At 42.2% G+C, this 21,691-nt stretch overlaps 1 protein-coding gene and 1 long non-coding RNA gene across 8 annotated transcripts; one reads left to right on the top strand and one right to left on the bottom strand.

Annotated features, from left to right (window-relative positions):
* On the bottom strand, positions 1-21,511 carry PTPDC1 (protein tyrosine phosphatase domain containing 1). Of its 5 annotated transcripts, none has more exons than XM_054639988.2 (10): positions 21,422-21,511; positions 10,910-11,002; positions 8,102-8,273; positions 7,315-7,395; positions 6,974-7,092; positions 6,109-6,246; positions 4,245-5,449; positions 3,365-3,550; positions 2,539-2,649; positions 1-1,735 (listed from the first exon to the last, which is right to left on the bottom strand). In XM_054639988.2, exons 2-10 carry the CDS (start codon positions 10,992-10,994, stop codon positions 1,619-1,621), a joined length of 2,214 nt encoding a protein of 737 aa, XP_054495963.1. In that variant the 5' UTR covers positions 10,995-11,002; positions 21,422-21,511; the 3' UTR covers positions 1-1,618. The 5 variants fall into 5 exon arrangements, with proteins under 5 accessions (XP_054495963.1, XP_077040446.1, XP_077040447.1 ...); XM_077184331.1 differs by having other exon boundaries at positions 21,427-21,466; XM_077184332.1 differs by lacking the exon at positions 21,422-21,511 and adding an exon at positions 19,380-19,402.
* Positions 9,626-17,741, top strand: LOC143694986 (uncharacterized). Of its 3 annotated transcripts, none has more exons than XR_013183821.1 (4): positions 9,626-9,755; positions 10,118-10,304; positions 10,459-12,700; positions 12,804-17,741. It is a non-coding gene; the product is annotated as an uncharacterized LOC143694986 (long non-coding RNA). The 3 variants fall into 3 exon arrangements; XR_013183820.1 differs by having other exon boundaries at positions 10,118-11,292; positions 12,577-12,700; XR_013183819.1 differs by having other exon boundaries at positions 10,118-12,700.
* Positions 21,512-21,691: the final 180 nt, after the last annotated feature.

Genomic DNA, 21,691 nt, shown 5'->3' with positions numbered 1-21,691 from the left:
TCCTTTAGCATTTCCTCCTTTTATTTGCAGCTGATTTTTACATTGTTCTCTGCTACCTTGTCCTTCCAAAACTCCTGTGCCTATTCAAGCCCTACCTTGGTGCACACATTTTGTTTAGTTCTGTAGTGATTTATCTCCAGCAATCCTGCCGACCACGCCCATTTCAATGTTGCAAAAACCTAACTCTGGGCTGCAGTATGTGAATAACACTCTGGTGTGGGAGATGGCAGAGCACCAGAGCAGGCCCTGAAGAAGGGACATTTGGTGGATTAGAAGATGGTATTTGTTTGAGCCTGACTGCTAATGCTGACACAGAACTGCCTGTCATGTTGCCTTGCCTTTTTGCAAAGCTGGATTTGTGTTTGTGATTTGCATGTGATATTTTCAAGTGTTCCTATTTTAAGATGATTCTGCCAAAGTAGCTGTTTTAATTTCAATTTGATATAAAATCATCCAACAGTTGAGGCATATATAAATTACCTGTATTTCAACTGGTCTATTTTTAATTCTAAATATTAGTCATTTACAGAAGCGAATAAAAATATTTTGGAAAAGGATAAATTCTTGTTTAACTACTTAAATTTATCAACCTTGATGAACCTCTCATTCTGCAAACTGGCATTCCAATCCAGATCCTAAGGCTGGAATCCAAAACTGTTTTAGGATGATGGCCCAGCTGTTTCTATTTTATTAGATAAAAATGCCTTGGCAAAGTGTATTATAGCTAGTAAGGTTTTGATTAATGTTTTTTTAGTATGACTATATCACACTTCTTTATGTAAGTATTTGCTGGATGTAAGTATGGACAGAATCATATCCTTATGAAGATTTCATGATGAAGTGTTTTTTTACTTGAAGCAACAAAAGCTTAGCTAATAAAGTAACATTTTACTCTTATTCAAAGGACTTACATGCCTCAATCAATTTTCTGTTAAAAACAGTTCGAAGCTTTCTCAGCCAAAAATGTCTAAATTAGGGCTTGATGACTACTGCTCAACACAGTGCATTTCTCTCCTGCAACACCTTCTAGAAATACTTTGGTTACAATTGTTTAAGAGATCTGAAAGAAAATACTGTCTGCTGTCTATAACAGATCTCAAGATCTGTGAATCTCTCCATTATTACTGTTGGTCTTAGTTCAGAATTTCTGAACGGAAAAGCAGTTTCACAGGTGCAGTCAATATTTATTTTCTGCAAAATGAAATCAAATATCATTAATGTAAACATATGTAATACATAAATATTAATCCATTAAACCTTTGGGGATCATGGCACTGAACTTTATGGCAGTCGTGTCACTTGACAATAATGTTTCTTGCCAATAACAGAGGTTTCCACATCAATAAACACATCTGAGAATAGGAGAACCCTTCACAACATAAAAGAACAGTACCTGAAACAAAATGCTACAGAGAATGGTTACATGGAGCTGTTCTTTAAAACTATGTAGACTGAACAATTGCCACTAAAACTCCCTCTAAAAAAATAAAATTATTTGTTAATAACTTCTGTTACCTAAAGTTAGGTAGATCATGCCAGGTAGCACAAAATACAGTAGCTGGAATATGCAAAATAATTTGGTAGGCCCATCTAATGCTTCAGCAGAGCTGTGTAGAAATCAAGAAGGATTCTCTGTTCCTTCTTTAATCCTTTTCCTTTTTTCTTCCAGTGCTTGTTTAAACACAGTTTTCAAGGTATTGTAAACATAAGGCCCATTCTCAGAATCGAAGCTTGTCTAGTAAAAGAGAGAAGTTTCAGTTCAGTTGTTAAAGAGATGCCATACAGCAAAATGCAAAGTAAATGCACAACATTAAAAAAAAGCTTTGAGATTTATCAAAGAAAAGATTTGTTTTTGATGGAGTGCTTAATGCCAAGTGTTTTCAGTTATATGTTAACTAGACATTAAAATAAAACAGAAGAAAGAGAAATCTGGTGATTGTTTTAACAGGCAGATTTACAAGAGATGAGGAAACAGCACAGTGAACATTCTGTTCAAGCTCAGATTTCATTGACTGAATCTGAGAAGAAATCTGAGCTGAGCAATAGCTTCACCTGTCACTGTTACTCAATGAGCCCAAAGCAGAAATTAGTTACTCACATCCTGTGGTACAGGTCTGGAACAGAACTGACTTGCAGTGTAATTTCAGAAAGTGATTTAATCTGATGGAAAGAATTCACATGGTACAGAATCTACCAAAGTCTTTGGGAAGCTACTCTAGGTGATTAGTCAGTGTCACCCTGTAAAATTCTCTTTTCCCTAATTTGAAGATGTCCATGAACTGGCAGTGGTCCAGAAAGAGAAAAACGAGACTCCAGGATTAAGGCTGTAGTGACAGAATTTTAATTTTTTAGAGAATATTTCCAACCCTTTATGTATGTGATTATTATAAAATGTAAACTCTGAAATAAATAAGCTACACTGAAGCATGAAGGAATTACTGTAGCCTTTCTCATAGAGGCCTCCCTCTGTTGATTGATTCACCCTTCATTTAAACCAAGTAAATACAATATCTTGGATAGTTATTTGGGATTACTTGCCTTGGTGAAAGCTTTAATAGCACGAGCAAGTAAGGCCTCCTCCACATCAGCTGGCAGCACCTGCAGTTTCGCCACACAGTGTAAAATACAAAGGATGGTCTGACACTGCTCCTGGTGGGGAAAAGGAATAGCATCTCATCAGAAGAAATATTTCCATAAAAAGCAGTTTAGCACTCAGATTTTGTTAACTGCTGTTTAAACACCAGGTTGTGCCTTCCTGTGCTGAAACTTCATGTGCAGGAGTTGGTGGGGAATTCCCACCAGCCCAAAGAGCCGCTGCATAATTATTTCAGTCATGATAGGAAAACTCTTCTCCTGAGTGCTACAAACTACTCTGGTAATTCCTCCTTATTTCTGGGAATTTCAAGATTCCCTCCACGAACAGTAGCCTTCCTGTGAATTGGCATAGGAAGGGTGAGATTTGGTCTTTTCAGCCCAAAATGCTGTGCATGTTCAGGGCTTTTTTCCCCATCTTGTACCTCTCTCTGTTCCTCCCAGTCTCCGTCACCACTGGAAACTGGCAGAGACACTGAGCAGTGCTAGCAAGGAGGAAGAAAAGGAAGAACAATCTTTGTGGCTGTTCCTTCCCAACCCTTTCCCAGCTTAATTAAGGGGCTGGAGCATTTGTCACACAAGCAATCTGCTCTAGGTAACTCTGTTTTGAGCAAGACACTTGGACTAGAAGATATCTAGAGATACCTAGACAATTCACACAATTTGATGCAGAATTAATTCTCATTCTGATTTTGAAAGAGAATTAAGTGGCTTTTTTAAAGTGCAACCCTTGCCTAAAGCGAAGGAATGAATTGTCAGATCAAATATGTACCTTTCCCAGCAAGTGGAGCGCATCCTGGGATTCTGTACAATGTTTTGCCAGCATGTCAATATCATCTTTGGATATAATAGGTTCTTTCAGCTGCTCTATCCATGACCACATCAAGCTGCAGAGGATAAAAGGATCTCTCTCGGTGCAGATTTTATCCCAAGCTCCATCTTGAGAATTCAGTTCTTTCTTAAAACAAAGAAAAATACAAACAAACAAAACAAAACTGAAAATACATTATCTATATACCTTTGCCAAATTCTCATTGATTGTAGCAGTATTTGGCTCTTATGTTCAAACAAGAAAAGAGTTATCAAAAAAATTTGAATTTTTTTCGAGAGTATCAACATTAATCAACAATAATACAAGTGATTCTTTAAAATAGAAGGATGGCAGCAGCAGTGCAGCTGAAAACCTCCCAATACTCCACTGGAATACATAAACCAGCTTTGCATTACAACTTCAAAGCAAATGTTGCTAAGAGGATTTGGGTTTGACAATAAGCAGTTAAGTTTCTACTAAATTCTTCTTCTTTTACTCACAAATCCTCTGATTAGTTCTGAGAAAACACTGATGAAAACCAACTCAAACTTTTAAAACCTGTACTATTTCTGTGCCACCAGCAGCCACGTTTCAACCAGAAATAATGGCATCAATTTCCCCCAGTTAGGAAAGTGAACATAACCAGAACCTCCACCCTCCTGCTATAGACCAGAATGTGTAGGTGCATCTTGCCAGCCTGTGAAAGACCTGAACCCAGGCCTCATATAAATTGCTATCCCAATGTGCCATTTCAAAGATCCACGTGGCATTTTTGCCATTCCAGGAATTCACTGAGGTGAAATATGAAGAGCCTGTAGCATGGGTTTGAGTTAAAAATTACCTGCCACATTTCTACCTTCTGCTTCACTTCATCCTCTCCCAGAAATTCATTTATATCTGCAAGTGCTTTGGCTGCCAAAACTCTTCGGGCTTCCAAACTTAATTCTGACTGCAGAACAATGTGTGGAATTGTCTCTGACAACTCTCTGCTACTCTCGCTTTCATATCCCATGGAAAAGTTCACTTTGGAAGAGGAAGAAGAAGAGTCAGAGTCCTCAGAGAGATAGAATCTCCTGCCATATATATTGGGCTTGTGGTCCTTCCTGTGAGCAGTCTCACTGGCAAAGCTGTGCCTTTGCATCCCAGGTTCTTTGGGATTGTGCATGGACGCGAGGCCTGAGGAAAAGGTCCTGCTGCGTTGTACTTCTTTGGTAGAGCTCCTTCTGTGACAGGAGCCATCCCTTCGTCCATCCAAATCAAATTTCCCTTGACTCCAGAACGTGCACGTGTTACGCACTAATGCCTCTTTGTTTAACTCCACCTGTGGCTTTGCCTCACCTGTGGCAGAGCATTCCTCTTCACTGTTCTGCTTGGGTTTGTTGTTCACTAAGATCTGAGCAGGCACTGTCCAGGCAGTGTCATCCTGTTCCAAAAGAAACTCAGTTCTCCTTAGGTCTGACTCACTGTAGCTCAGACGCCTTCTCATATGAGTAAGAGGCTGAAGGCATTCGACATGCCTTCTTCTACAGAAGGCATCGCATTCGTGTCCCAGGGAGACGCGTGAGTCCTGGCTGTCGAGAGCAGAGGAGTGGGTGTAGGACGAGTCCAACGTGTCGCTGTCGTGCCTGGCCAGCTCCCGCTCGAGCTCCGTGGATGTCAGCTGGGACACGGTCGTCTCAATCTCAGCTGAGAGGTCTGGGATGTCCAGCAGCTCTGCCTCTACCACCTGTCTGTTCTCAGCCAGGTCCAGCAGCAGCTTGCACACCAGGTGGATGAGTTTTGGCACGTGCTTGAGGTGCCTGCTCTCGTAGCCATGGAGCAGGTGCCTCTGGCGGGTCAGGTACTGGGACAGGGTGACCGCGTGCGCCTTGGGCTCGCAGCACGCGAAGACGTTGCGGAGAGGGACCAGGAACTGGGAGAACTCCCTGACACACAGCAGCTGCCCCCGGGTCTGGATGGAGTTGGGCCTTTTGGCTCTGACAAACAGAATCGCTTGGTCAGCACTCATTCTGGTGGCAAAAACTAAGTAGCAAGCTATTAGAACACCTGGAAAATACAAAGACAAGATTAGTGAAGGAACTGTCACACTCAAACAAATACTCAGTGGAAATATGGGATAGAAATTAATATAGGTGAAGACAGAGTGTCCTCTATTATGTGATGCTGTTACTTAAACGTAATTTCCTGTGAAGAAGCATGAGACAGTGAAGCCCTGCTCACTGCACTGCAGTGGGAGCTCCCCACAGCCTCTCCAGGAGTTCCACTATTCACAAACATAGGAGTAATGGAGGCTACTAAGGGAAGGGCACAACCAGAAAGGACTTGAAAGGAGCAAATGAAATTTTAGGTGCTCCACCAAATCTACCCAATCCAACAGTGAGTGGCAGGTTTGTGAACATGTTATAAATACTGGACAAAGAAAGTGTACCAGGGGAATTTTTCCCCTCCAGAAGCAGCTCTCACATTTGAATGTAATGGAACAATTATACAGATTAAAAACTATCTTACAGGTCTTTTAATATACTAAAACTGATCTTCTCTAGCCATTGAGGACATTTGGACACAGTAGTTTAGCACTTTTAACCATTTTATAGAGGTCCATCTTGCAGTGACACGGAATCTAGCCCAGTTATTACTGGTTTATAACCAGAGATGGTTGGAGTTTCTAGAGGAACCCTGGTGCTGCTCCTGCATGGGGCACGTACCTGTCCTCCCGAGTCCTGCATGGCAGTGAACAGCCACCCTCCCCTCCTGCAGGGCAAAAGACATCACCTTTACCATGTCAAGGATAGTCGTGAGAGATGCCACGCCATAATCCTTCCATCCAAAATTATAAAAATAAACTGAAATAAAAAGAGAGACAGTGATTTTCTGCCACACCAAATGTGAAAGGTGTACTACTATTTGCAGAGGAGAGATTACTAATAAGAAATTATAGTACTAAAATTGCATAATGGAGCTTAAAATCTGACTACATCTTGTTTGCAAGAGATCATTTTCCCATTTCAGTGTATGCTTGCTATTGAAACTTGATAGATACAGGAAGCTAGCAAAGATTTGTCAAACTCAAGTTCAGCTAGAATGTAAAAGAGGTAACAAAACAGTGATTCATGCAAAATTGCTCAGCTATATATAGAAAGAGGGCAATTTTTTCTTTTCAGAAATAAAAGCACTTCTTCAGTCAGCAGCTGCTTTTTACAGAGAGGCACTTTCACTCTTCTCACCATAACATGAAAATACAAAAATACTGTCAGGAGCAGTGTCCTCTCATGAAATAACCCTTTATAGTCTAAGTAAGAAGACATGAGTGTACCAGAATTTGTGAATACAGAAGAAAAAGCGAACTGTTGTCCTTCCTTTAGAAACACCTGAACACTAAGCCTCCATCTCTCTCTGTATAATACACAATCTTCAATAATGTGTTATTTGCTCTTCATTGTATTTGCCAGGTTTCACGTTTTGTGCAATATTTCCTACATAGCTGTGTTTAATTCACAGGAATTCAAGTAAAAATATCCTTAAATGTCAAAGTCAATAATTAATGAGGAACAACAGCAGGAGGGAACTTACTGCCAGCCTCCATAAAGGCTTCAGGACGGTAGGTGAAGCCACTCTCCTGCTCCAGGGGGTTCCCACAGCTCGCGTGCTCCCCAGGACGCTGAAGGTTAATTATGGTTTTTATGCCACATCTTAAGGAAGGAATAGATGAGTCAAAGTATTACAGGCAGCCAAAATCTCATTGTCCCTTATTTTCTGAAACACACATTTATTCTTAGTGGATAATAAATCTTTACCTGTAGAGCGTTAAAATGAAAGGATCTTTATCAACAATCCAAATCTATGTTGAAAGAGAAAATGGATCAGGAATTACACCAGTAATATTTACAATAAATAATGACTAAATTTGTTACCTTTCAAACTGCTCAATAATGTTGTACTTTTCAATTAATTCTGTTGAGGGTCGAGCCATAGCCAGGATGTTATCTGTTATCCTGAGAAATTAGAAAAGTAAATAATAATGTTATCATTAATAATTTCCTGGGCATGAGTCTTCCAAAATAAGAATATCGTTATATTCAAGAAATAGAGAAATACCTTGGTGACAATTGGAAATTACTTTTAAAAATTCTACTATGCCACAGTGTTAATTATAAATCCTATTAAACTGATATAGATGGAACATTATCAAAAGACAATTACTGGAACTGCTTAAATGCCAGGACGTAAGTAAAAATTCCTTTGAATAGAAATCTGGACCCAGATCCCTGTTTATTCCTTTAAGGTTTGTAAAAGCTGCTTAAGCATTTGCCGTTAGAAAAAAGACAGTAAGAATGTCAAGATACATTTCATGTGACTTTTGCTGCACATGAATGTCCTTCTGAACACATGCCCACATTATTTCACCTGCAGGAAATGCTTTTACTTTTCAATTTTATTATTAACGTATTTAATTCATTTGCATCCTAATCCTTAGTAGCCCAGAACAGCTTTTTAATAATTCATGACACACAGGTATTTTTTCTTTTGGATCTGAACCAAACCCACTGTAAGTGAACAGGAGCCTTTCACTGTCTTTCCTGGGCTGTGTACAACAGCCACTGGGTCAGGTTCTAATTCCAGATCAGATTCTCGTTCCGTTTGGCACTTGGCAGCTGGTTTTTCAAAAGCCTGGCTGTTTTGCCGCCTTGAGCCGCTCACCAGGAGGAGTAGAGCCCCTTGATGGCCTGCTCGTGCTCGGCCCAGCGCGCGGGGTTCTCGTACTTGCAGGCGCGGCCGCCGCAGGCCATGGAGCACTGCATGTGCCCGGGGATGACGTGGCGCAGCCGCTCCCCCATCTTCGTGTACTTGGCCGTGGGGCGCCTCGAGCTCCCTGCGACACAGGCAGAGCCACGTTAGCCAGGAGCTCACTGAAAAATACCACTCAGCCTTATGACAGAGTCACCAACACCAGAAAATATGCAATATGTATTTCAGGCTCGTTGCTCAAGGAAGGATTCTGAGGGGGAAAAATCGCTTGCATTACTGCCAGGTATTTTTTCTGATGAAGTTAGAGGTTAGTGACATCCTTTGCAGCTGAAAAAAGTCACGGTCCTCTTCAACCTGAAATCAATATAGTTAACCATTTCTTCAGAGTATGCATGAATGTGTGCTTCTGTTTTACCTGTTATTTATAACTGAGCTGTTAGAGTAAAAAGCATGTATTAACACCTGAATAAGGAATCAGTGAACAAAACAGAATATACAAAATACAAGAAGAAAATTAAACCCCACTATTTTATCCACACACAAAAAGTACTGTTAACAGAACAAAACTATAGTAATACCGAGAAAATACCCAGAACTGCCAACAGTCTCAATGAAAAGTACTTTACTTTTTTTTTCAGGAAAAGTGGCGTCTAGCTCCTCGGGGCTGAGCGACGACAGAGCCACCATGACCCGGTGCGTGGACGAGGAGAGCAGCTCCACCACGGAGCTGCGGCGCCGCTGGCTGAGGCGGAGAAGGGGATCGGAGGAGGAATGCCTCCGCCCCTGGAAGAAATGGCTAAAGATGCTGACGGCCGAGCGCCGGCGGGGGGAAGGCTGCATGGCTGCGCGGCCCCAGCTCCGCCCGGCGCCGCTGCCCGGGGCGCTCTGAGCGCAGGGGAAGTTGCTCAGCGCTGAAGTTGCGGGAGCGGAGCGGAGCATCCCCGAGCGCGCTCGGCAGCTGGTCCCCGGGCTGAGCTGTCGCCATGGAAACGGAGGATGCAGGCGCTGCTGCCAGCCAGCCCCGGGCTGCTTCTTTCCACAGGGATTGCGTCTGCTCGGGACAAACTGTTCCACCGCTTGATGAAAGTAGTTGCTTGTCAAGTAGGTAATTTTCAAAACGCGCTGGGAACAACCAAAATGTTTGTAATAAACAATGGGAGTATTTAGTTCCTGCTCAATAACAGGCATTCAGAACTCGCTAAAACACAAAATACTCCATTCAACAGAACAATCAAAATGTAGCTGGAGGCTCTGCCTCCTGAGAGATCTGTAAGGAAGCACATTATACTCCCCCACCTCTTGGTTCTTCATTCCACAGCCACCTCTCCTCCTCCACTTCGCTGCTCCAAAATGCATCATTAGCTGTGTAATGACTGGGATTAGTGTGTTCCTGCTGAAATGCTTTAGTACATGATGAATTGTAGACTGTTTGCCTGGACCATTCACATCTTCTAACAAAACACAATTTGTTATCCAAAACAAAAGGCTGGGTTTTTTTCCAAGGCACAGCTTTTTTATGAAGCAAAGCTGTTAACCCTGCATCCTGACAGAAAGCAGATCACGAGGAGGAGAAGGTGTGTCAGCTGAGTGCTTCAGGCTTCTGAAGGTAGGTATGAGGTGGCAAATTGCCTCCCACTTTGCTTCCAGTGTGCTGAGCAGGAGAATGAGGTGGCCAGAAAGATTGCAGCACTTGAAAAAGCTCCTGTGCACAGAATGGACTATAGTGATGTAAAAAGCCTCTGTCATCCCAATGTCTGTGCATCAGACTGCACAGAAAGGGGAAGACTAGGGAAATCAAGAAAATTCACTTGAAATTTGTCAATAAACAAATAAATCCCACTGCATTTTCCTAAAACACATTTGTGTTACTTCTTGTACCACAAAACCAGTAACTTGTACAGAGGAATTTGCATAAGAGGAAGTTCCCTTTTGGGACAAATTCATCAGGCAAAAATCTGCTTCTTCCAGGCACTGACCAGGAACTGAAGGCCTGAACTTTGACTGCTGCTCCCCAGCTCTTACAGAGATGTGGCAATGTTTGCTGTGGGTACCAGGCCTGAAATATCAGCAGTGATGTCGTGTGAGGAAAGGAAAATGTTCAAAACCTTGACTCATCATTCATCAGTGGAACTGATATTAACAGGCGAGGAAACATGTAAATATACTTTTATTTTGGGGGTTGCATGGAAGAGAAAGGAGATGAAAAAGGCTATTTAAAGTGCTACCTGTATCCAAGGAATGTGAAAAATATTTTCTAATTCACTACATTCCTTTCTTGTTTTTAATTATTTTTCTCTTTCTCTTTCCAGAAACTTTTCAGTATATATCAAATGATAGTGGAGACAGAAGTGAAGAAAATAAAATGCTACACATCATTATTTTCCTACTTAATCTAGCAGATTTGCAAACAAACACTCACCCAAAATGGTAAAAAAGAATTGCATCTTGTACAAGTTTAAATAATTAGAAAGGTGAGTTTAGCTGAAGGCAGGTTTGTGTTTTCAGAGAGCTAGGCAGTTTCTCAACACAAAAATGGCATAGTTTCTTCCATTAAGAGATCTGACAAAATGAAAATTACAGAAAAGGTTGACATATTATCACCATGATATGCTGATTAAATAATGCAGTTTGGTTTTGTTAGAGACATTTTACATTTATAAACATGGATAATATTTCTGGGGTTTTTAAATTTTGTGGGTTTTTTTTCCAGAATTGTTCTAAGCATTTATTATGAATGGCACATCAGAGCCAAATTCTTACCTGAACTCATATTTGCCAGATACACACTGCTCTCTATCAGCGAGGAGTATGGTTGCTCATTTTGCAGCAAAACTCCTGCAGCCATTGCAGTACCTGTTGAAACAATGGAATAATCACTGAAAGCCTATGAGAGAAGCTCAAGATGGGCAGAATAAAGGCACATGCTCCTGGTTATGTTATGGAGTCGTTGAAGATTTGGGCAGTCAGGCATGGGCTGGTACTTGACAGATTGTCTACAATGCACGGCCCCTTGCTGCTCTCTTCCCTGTACTCTTGGGCTTTGGAATCACATCTGTCATGATTCTCCTCTAACAAGAAAACTGAACCCACTCCTCTCTCCAGGCAGAAACAGATTTTTTCTCTACTGTTATTTCTAATACAAGGTAAGTCCTGCTCTGAAGACCTTCTATCCGACAGAAAGATAAAGCAAGCTGTAGATATGAACACAGTCATCAGTCTGTGATGCTTAAAAAAACCCTTTGCATAGCTCTTGAATGGAAATTCTTACTGAGTATAAGATCACCCTTCTGTTTCTCTTATCTCTATAGGAAAATAGCTGCAAGCATGACAAAAAAGAGCAATTTTTATACCAAACTAAGCACATCTCTGCTGCATCATTAGCTACAGAAGTTTGCTAAATAGACAAACCTTGGGTTCCCAAGTCTGCAAAACCAGTATTAGGATTCAGCATAAACAGGGTTTTAATAGACAGATTTGCTAAAAAAATATATATAAAAATAGAAGAGTCCTGCGGGGATTAGGTGATACAACAGGTCTGTGTGGTGCTAACTGCTTGCTGTTCATTGTCCAGCTTTTATCTCTAATTCTGCATAATAATTTTTGCAGCAAATATTTAAATAAAATTTATTCATTCAGATATTACATTATCTACCACATACTTGAATAAATTATTTTTCCTACAATGCTAATGGACTTTATTCCACAAAGTCAGCCAGTGCAGCTCTTCATTTCAAGATGCTTAATGGTGGGAACAGATTACAGATTCACATTAAGAACCCTTTCACAGAGCTGCACCAGTCCTCTCAAAGGGATGAGAATTACATTTGTCAGTGAAAGACAAAAAGCCTTCTGAAACTTCAGAGATGCTCAGAAAGTCATCTCTAATGTAGGTATTTTAAGAAGAATATGAATCAAGAATATTAATCAAGAACACTCTTTAATAAAGATTAAAAGAGTATCTGGAGCATTTTCTACTCAGCTACTTGACCATCTGACTCTGTATTCTGAAAAGTCAGTCCTTTAATAAACTACCTTCATATAATTGCATTCTATTTGGAGAAGTTCCAGAACCTCTATTTTTTTTCCAATGGATTTTGAAATCAGTTAGTGATGGCTTCCATTATCAGACGAAACTTTGAACCTAAAGAAAGTACTTCATTTTATCCCCAGAATTTATTTTTTAGAGTTAATAATTCTGAATTAACAAAAATTATTGGTTTCTATTTCTCAGAAAGTTCTCTTCAAAATTCCTAACAGCTTGTCCAGATAAGATTTGAAAAAGATATCTCATCATACTGGCAGCAGAATCACCACCATGATGACTATTTAGTTCTCCTATTTCCCTATACTCAAATGATTAAAAAATAAAGAGATTAAATATCAGGGATATTTCTATCTAAAAATATTTCCTTTTTTTTTTTACCCAGGAATCAGGCTGATAAGAACTCTTAACTCTTAACTCTTAACCTCTTAATGAGATGGAGGTTAATGCATAAGAGAACATACCTAGAGTATGAAAAAATACTAGCAAGCTTCTTCTAAGCGGCAGAGGTGAGCTCTTTGTTTCTTTGTTGTCTAACCAATTTTATTTCATTTATATTCCATAATTCCTGTGCTGCCCAACTGACCTGAATATTTTGTCTGTGCCTTTCAGTTTGCAAAACTTGACTGACAGCTCAGCGTGATCAATGGGAGCAATTCCTTTATATTTACTTCTGAAAAAAAAAAGTTAGTAATATTGTGACAAATGACTTTGCTGAGCTACACTGCACTCCCTCAGACAGGTGTAAGGTGGTAATTTGGGACAGGTCAGTGCTGATGTTCCTACAGAGGGGCATTATGTTCCTGCACCAATAAAAAGGATGCTAGAAGTAAAGTGCTTAGGTTAAAGCAGCAGCAGCTCTCTCCTGTTTTGCCTCCGTACCAGATATTCTTGGTTTTTAAAGATGTTCTTCAGCATTTTGCTCGTCTCGTGAACGCTCGGTAGCTGCGGAAGGCACAGCCTGGAGCACTATTCCAGGTCGCGGTGCCATGGAGCTGCCTGAGGATCCGAGTCACGTACCTTGGGGCAATCACGGTATCGCCTTAATCAGCTCTGCCGTGCGTCCCTATTGCCATGACAGCAGAGGCCGCCCCTTAATCCCGGCTCCCTGCACGAGTGAGAGGAACGGCATCTCCTGCGGTGCAGTTCCACCTCTGTTCAGCACAGGCAGCGGTGCCATCCAGCGAGCGGGAACACCCCGGCTCCTGACACCAAACACCGGGAAATGTGCCTGTGCTGTCGGCTGGCAGAAGGCAAGAGCAGGACCACGCTGCCCAAGGAATCTCCTGGAATCCTTATGCCAAGCACTCTGGGTATTTCAAGAGGTCCCCTCCAGGTGTGGGTTTGGTATGTGCTTGCTTGATGTTTGTCTGCAGTTTTGAGTTCCTTTTCTTTCCCCCCACTTTTGAGCAGAACAATTTCTACCAGAAGGGATTTTTGTCTCCTGTTGCACTGGATTCACGTTGCATTTGGAAACACGACAGCTGTCGAGCCCCACTCGCTTCTGCACACTTGCAGGGCTGCATTTCCTGCAGGGGATGCAGTGTGGGCACCTTGTGGATGAGGTCGCTCCCAGCACCCACCTTATGAACAGTGAAGCCCCTTGCCCACGCCCTTTCCTCTGCATTACAGGCCCTGCTCTTTGTAAGGTCACAGGGGAGCAGCAGGCCAGCTGGGACATGGGGGGTCCCAGCTCCTTCCAAAGGCCACCTTCCACTGGCAGCATCCCTCACTGGCTCTCAGGAGCTGGCTGCAGGATGGACCCTGCAAACCAGCAGTGGGGTTTGCAAATGACCAACTCTGCCTTGTCACAAAACATTTCTTACTGGCGTTTCAGGATCTGAAAACCAGTGGCTTCCAGTGGCTGGGCTGAATTTTTGCTCCAGACTGGAATGAGAGGAGCAATGTCCATTACTGCAGCAGCCAGAAAACAATGATACAGTCAAAAAGTGAGGAGACAAGAAGATGCTGGTCTCACTCTATCTTGGCAGTGAGGATGGTTATTTAATAAATGCAATTGCTACTGTTTCCTTCAGAACATGTTTTCAAACAGAGAGAAGAGCTTGCATTCCCAGCTGGAAGGATTCCAGTTAGGGCAGTGTAGCTGCCAGCATGGACAGTAATCCCATTGTAAGGCTCCCCACAGTGCCCCTGTGCACCTATCCACCAATACTGAGGGCCCAAATCTTTAATTCCCGTGGCTTTGGCAAACAAGGATGTCACAGCAGACCACACACTTAAAAAGATTACCTTTATGTATTAACATTAAAAAGTTTAGTAAGTTTTCCATTTCAAATATCAATATATGGGAAATATTATTTTTAACCTCAAATATATTCATACAAGAGAGGCAATGCTAGTGCTTAGGCCTGTCACATGAGATTCTGAGATTATTGTTACTGTTTTATTGTCTTCTAAAGTGAATGTGTTCTCTCCCTGTTGCAGTCACTTGTAAGTAACTACCTAGCAGCTAAATTTTTACAGAAACATAGTGAGCTCGCTGCAGGTAGGGGTGAGGGTAGCTTAGTACCTAAGCACTAGGCTGACACCTTTAAAATTTCCTGTGGCCTAATTCTGCAAGCACTTGAGAAGCTTTGCTTTTGTGAGCAGTCCCACAGAAGTCAACTGAATGTCTAAATATAAGATCACACGGGATACAATTTCACTGCCAAAATGCAAAATCCTGTAAACAGCACTAATGGAGATGTTTCAGGCAGATGACTAAAGATAACTTCAATGATTAAGACTAAGTAAAAATAGGATAGTGTAGTGAGGACTGGGTATATTTAATGAAGTGGTTAAGAGCTACTAAATTATAACCTTGTCTCTTAATTCAGGCTTTGAATCTGATGCTTTAAGATTGGCAGATCATGAGAATTTCTAGCAAAAAATCTTCTAAATTGGCTGAGAGGTGGTTAGTCACTGGTTCAGGAAGCACTGGTAAATAAAAATGCATTTTAAATTACCACAGACTATCTAATTTTAACATTGCCAGGAATAACAAAGCATTTCTAAATGTTTGTAAAAAATTATGATAACTGAGGGTTTTGCTAAACTTGGATTATTATGATTAATGAAACAAGATGCAAAGGTTGTTGTTCTAATGCCTGTACCAGTGAAAAAGCTCACTGGGAACAGATATTTCATGAATGCTTAAGCTACAATTTAAACATGGTCTGGAAGGCAGTTTTAGCACTGAGCACACATCTTTCAGTAGGCACACACCTCAATTCCCAAGGTACTTTAAAAAGCTCAATTATTTGAAATTTAAATGTTTTCTACCCGTAAGAAAACACCAAAATACTGGAAAAGCAATAAACACACGGATAAAGGACAGAGAGAAGACTAGGTAAAAATGTAAACAAATTTTCATATAGTTTAGTTATACACTACTTACACAGCAGGATGATACTACAGCTGCTGTGAAACTCCAGGGGTTTCACACTGGAACCACAACCAGAACGGATTTGTTATTTCTACATGTCTTTTACCCTCTTTGGGAAAAAATATTCCCTACCTGTCTTAGTAAAAGATGAATGTCATTTAATCATCAAGTTTGATATTTACAAAGGACTCTAACCTCTTTCATGTACAAAAGAGACAAGAGAATATCATTCATTAAAAGATTATGTAGGTGCTGGTTTGATGATTCAGTCTTTGCTGTTCATAGATTTTTGACATAAATAGCAAGAAACTGCAAGCTAAACTGATGGACAAGGCTCTCAATTAACTTGAGCCATGTTATTTAAATCACCTCTTTCTGTGGCAGTGCTAACCTAAGAGTTAACAGAAGGTATTTTAAACTACCTTGAACAGGCTGGCAGGCAGTAATTACTAGAGAGACTCATCAAGGAGATGGCGTAAAGTGAATATATTAACTGTTCTACAAACAAAAGTGCTGGCTCTGAGACCCTTGATCATGAACATCATGTTTACCAAGAGACTCTCAGACTCATCACACTGACTACATGCAGAAGAATGAAAGTCAGTAATTGTCAGCATTCTGACAGCACTCAAGTGCAAGTTCAAAAATTATCTCTGCGAATTAGAGGATTTTTACATCTAATACAGTCAAAACCATAGTAAATTTACAGGACTTTTAATAGTTTTAGTTATTTCAGTGTAACACCTTACCTGTTACCCTGCAAAAAGAATGAGTGAGTGCTGATCCCTTCATAGCTGCAGCATCAGCCACAAGAAACACGGTGCAGGGCAGTCACGTTTTACAGAGAAGCTGAATGAATTCCCCTGGTGTTTCCTGTGGCTAATCGGATCGGGGATGGTAATCTGGGAGGAGCCAGCAACGATCTTTTCTTAACCTAAACGGTGCGGGGAGTGCCTCGGGGACTATGCAGATAATCGTCCCTAAACTGCTTTCTGCGTCTGCCCGGCCTTTAAAGGGATTGAGGCAAACAGGCCGCACAGCCTGATGTTCTAATAACTGACTCTCCCAGCTCTGCTCTTCCTGTTCACCTCATTTCCTATTAGCAACAACTAAACAGGTATTTATTTGTGTGTGTCTACATGCACAACACAAACAAACACAGAGCCACAGAGAGAATTTTGAGAAGTGAGATTAATTACAGTAAAACTGATACACTGAGATTTTGAAATGCCATGAAAAGAGAATTAGTTATAACTGTTCCATTGTTATCTGGGCCTATCGTTGTTATCTGCATAAAGCATTTCTTCTTACCCAGTAAAAGCACAGAATGTCACAGAAGTATTTTTAGCAAGTATAAATTAACTGCATTAAAAGTAAGATCTCAAAACCATAACAAAAATAAATTAATATAAATATAATCAACTGTAATCAACTAAAAATATAATCAACTAAACCCCAAAGATTTTGTTGATTTAACTAAATACTAGATAAACAATGTATATAAAATAGGATACAATATCTTATTCTATCTTAAAAATAGATCTTATCTCAAAATCTATTTCAAGCACTAAGTAGTAGCTGACGAAGAAAAGGGCTTTCATCTATTCCCATCACTTCCCTGCATGTCTTGTTAAAAATCCCTTCCATTAATGAAGCTAGGGATTAATTTAAAAAACCTCCCAATTATTTAGAAACAAATTATCCTTAAAATTAAAATCCAATATGATCTGATCTGTTCTGTGATCCTAAGTTTTTTGGGGGAAAAAAAAAGAAAAGAAATGGGACTTCAAAAGATTTGTACACAATTTGGGAGAATCCACCAAGGTACCTTGGCTACTTAAAAACCTGAACAGATTGTGGAGCCTAAAACCCTCTTTTGCACACCTTTCTTGTGTTGGTAGAAGTTTCAACCACAAAGGGGCCAAGCAGCCAGTGCTTCCCCAGCCTGCAGCTGCAACTGGGGGGTTCAGAATCTCCAAAAATGAACTCATGTGGGTTCCCAGAGTGCCAAGAGCTGGTGTGCAGTGCCACTGCTGCAGCAGCCCTGCCCAGGCCAGGGGCCAGGCACACTCAGGTGTTGGTGAGAGCAGAGCCCCAGCAGAACAGTGAAGACTTCCTGGGAATGACAAACCTTCAGCAGGAATCTGTATTGGAAATGTGGGGTAGAAAGACTCAGAGGTCAGCTTGAATGAAATATAAATTGTATAGTGAAATAAATCTGTTCTTTGCATTTCGGCTGTGGTTTGAGGGTTGCCCTTGATTACCAGTCTGGGTCAATTCACACAACAGGAACAGCCCCATGGCAGCACTCCTTGGTTTCACGTTGTTCACTCACTACAGAAGTGGCTCTAGAAATCTGAATCTGTGAATTATGAGTAAAGGGATACATGTATTTTCCAAGTGTCAGCACACTAAAATGTGTTAACAAATGGAGCATCTGGCAAAACATTTTGTAGGAGTAGCTGGAGGAAGTTGGCATCATTTTAGTTGACTAAAGAACAAAGAGCAGCTTCAGATAACTAATAAATATTAATTAAATTCTTAATATAAGCATACTCTTTGGGGGAAGTTCTGAATGTTCACATTTGAGAAGCTGACATACCTAAGTTTTATTTCCATGTGGGTAATATAACACTATTTACCTATTTGATTCCAGAGGGGGGTTAATCCTTGGAGGGTTTGGATTCCTGGTGCAACAGCCTCTGCTTTCCTGTATCCACTTGTAGGTGTCAGAGTTTTGCTAGCTACCCCTTTACCTGTTCCTACATTTGTATTTCTCACTATTAATGACTTTGTTCAGCTGAAGAACTAATTTTTTCTAGTGCTCGGCAGAGTTTGGCTAATTCCAGGCACCAGTGCCAAACGTGTTTGCTCAAACAGGACGTGCCACCATATTTGAGTCAAAACAAGGCTTTGTGCTAACTGAAGGTGACTTTTTGGGAGAATTAACCTAGAGGGTGAAATAATTTGCCATTTCCAAGGAAAGAATACACAGAGTAGGTGGGATGCTAATGACTAAACTAGCAATCTTCATGTCTCTAGACTTGGCATTTTCCTGTTTCAACAAAATGAAGAATCCCAAGCCCTCTGGAAAATTCTGCTGAACTATAACTGCCATTTAAAGCATTTTAAGTAGAACAGGATCACTGGGCTTCTGGCAGCTTCTCTTGCACTGCCTCATGCCTACTTCACAGCAGAGGTAGCAAATCCACCTGTCCTGTGACCTTAGGTACAGGTTTATCAGATTAGGCAGGTAGAAAAGTGTCTGAATTGCCTCATCAGAATATCTGACCACTGCCTACACTGCACTGCTTTCAGTGATACATAGAAAGAATCAAAATATCACATTATCTTAAAACTTAAAGCTGACTAAAACCTAAGATTAATTTTCATTAAATACAAACTGTGTGTTTGGATTCCTAGTTGGCTTTGGGCATTTCCAGCTTCTCTTTTTGCTCCTTGCTCTTCTCATAGTTTGGATCATAAAAATCAATTAATGTTGCTTTATTTTCAGCCTGTATTGAAACTCTGCAGGGGAGGCTTTAACTTTGTGTAACTTTCCAACATGTTATTGAAGACTTTCTATAAGTTCTAATTTTAGATATTTTACATATATATATATCAATATATATAGACACATATAATTTTTTTCTGTCCATTAAGCATAATGCTGTACCACCACAAATCAATCACAAAAGCAGACTCAAAGCCTTTGGCAGACCTCAGCTTTACCAGCAGTGTTACAGTTGTGGGAGAAATGTACACATTTAGCTGCTTAATGAGATCCCATAGCAGCAGCCCACCTGTGATCCCTGTCCTCTTTCATCATCTCTACTTCTGACAGTCTCTCTTTTCCTGTTGGTTCCACTGTTACCTAAAATTGCCAGTAAAGGACAAAATGTAGTGAAATGTTAGGTAAAGGCAGCAGCGTAATATGAAAATTTCAATTCAAAAGACAGTTCCAAAACTGGAAAGTTGTATCAGGTGTTCATTCAATGGACTTACAATGCAAAAGGTGACTACACACCTAGGAAAATAGTGTAGAACCACTTAAACTAGATCTAGCTAGAAAAAGGAAAGCTCTAATTTATGTGACAACTATCTTCTCCATGTCAGATTTTCCAGTTCCTAGACAATTCATTACACAAAATAAAATAGTCATTATGGTGTCCAAATGGTATAATTGGATTTCCAAAGAAGTGAAATATTTACTGAAACGTGTGGAAGAAACGCTTTTCGGGTCAGTTTATGTGTCGAGCCAAGCAAGTACACCAAAAGAGAGGACTACATTGCTGATTGTACCTGAGGTGATACCCTCACAGCAGCAGCCCTGCAGACTGTCTCCCTCTCTCACTTCATCTTGCCTTAGACATGCAGGTACTCCCTGTGTCTCACATAAACTACTGAAGGAAACAAGAGATGGAAAAATCACAGAAACCCAGAATGGTCTGGGCTGGAGGAACCTTAAAGCCCATCCAGTGCCACCCCTGCCATGGCAGGGACACCTTCCACTGTCCCAGGGTGCTCCAAGCCCTGTCCAACCTGGCCTTGGACACTGCCAGGGATCCAGGGGCAGCCACCACCTGAATCACAACCTGAAAATGCTTTCAAGCAATACACAAGTGCAAACACATTTATTTTGTACACATGACATTGGGATTAACTCCTCCATTGATGTGAAGCTGGGTGTTGCTCAGTGGTGTGAAGGACTCCCAAAAACAAGTCAATGAGAAAAGCAAAAGCAAGGGATCTATGCAAAGAGAAAACACTGAAGTCTAGATTATTAACAAATCAGGTAACCGTTAATCTTTTTGTTATTCCACAGAAGAGTGTAGTGACAGTCTGTAGCCAAAAGCAGTAATAGCTAAAGGTACTGTTGAGTGTGTGGAGTGACCTATGTATTGAGGTCCCTCAAGCAGGACTGACTGAGCTGCATTTTTCAGGGTGACTGAGAGATGATTAGAGGTAAGGTACAACCACTACTAAACATGCAGACACTGCTGAGAAGGGGAAAATCAGTTTCCATTGCACTACCCTGCTGTCCTTCACGGACCTCTCTCTCCCTGACATCTGTGGGTCTTTGTGAAAGTAAAACTACACAGATCATTTCTTATACTGGAAGCATTTTGAGGTTGTGATTCAGGGGGTGGCAGCCCCATGACTGGAAGTATTCAAGGCCAGGTTGAACGGGGCTTGGAGCACCCTGGGCCAGTGGACCCCAGACCAGCCTGGGCTGCTGTGCTTCGGTTCTGTGACTATTCAACAGCGGGTGGCAGAGGGGCTGTGTCACCGCACATCCCCCGGGGGACCACAGGCCGTTCTCAACCACAACCGGTGCCGGGGACAGCGGGAGGAGCCCAGAGAGCCGTGCGGGGCCGCGGCGGGGTCTCAGTCCTTAAAGGAAGCGCCAGGCCGAGCAGCGAGCGCGGGGCTGCCCCACAGCCCGGGGTGCCCGGCGGGGTTGGGCGCTGTGAGGGGCCCCGGGTGCTGTGAGGAAGGTGCGGGGCGCTGTGCGAGGCCCCGGGTGCTGTGAGGAAGGTGCGCGGCGCTGTGCGAGGCCCCGGGCGCTGTGAGGAAGGTGCGCGGCGCTGTGCGAGGCCCCGGGCGCTGTGAGGAAGGTGCGCGGCGCTGTGCGGGGCCCCGGGCGCTGTGAGGAAGGTGCGCGGCGCTGTGCGGGGCCCCGGGTGCTGTGAGGAAGGTGCGCGGCGCTGTGCGGGGCCCCGGGTGCAGTGAGGAAGGTGCGCGGAACTGTGAGGGGCCCCGGGTGCTGTGAGGAAGGAGCGCTGTGAGGGAGGTGCGCGGCGCTGCGAGAAAGGTGAGGGGCGCGGGCGGGGCACGGACCCACCTCACCTGCAGGGCCGCTCCCGCCGCTCCGCCGGCACCGCCCCGCACCGTGCGCATGCGCAGGCAGGGACCGGGGACAGGGGAGGCAAGAGCGGGAACGGCGGGATCGGGATCGGGAATAGCAGTGTCGGAAACAGCAGTGTAGGGATCGGGAACAGCAGTGTAGGGATCGGGAACAGCAGTGTCGGGAACAGCGAGGTCGTGATTGGGAAACAGCGGGATCGGGAATAGCGGGATCGAGGAGCAACGGGAGCCGGAAAGGCGGGGTCGG

This window comes from Agelaius phoeniceus, chromosome 11 (assembly GCF_051311805.1).
Source record: "Agelaius phoeniceus isolate bAgePho1 chromosome 11, bAgePho1.hap1, whole genome shotgun sequence".
NCBI lineage: Eukaryota > Metazoa > Chordata > Aves > Passeriformes > Icteridae > Agelaius > Agelaius phoeniceus.
The sequence above is the reverse complement of the archived record's forward strand: the minus strand, read 5'-3'. Positions and strand labels throughout refer to the sequence as shown.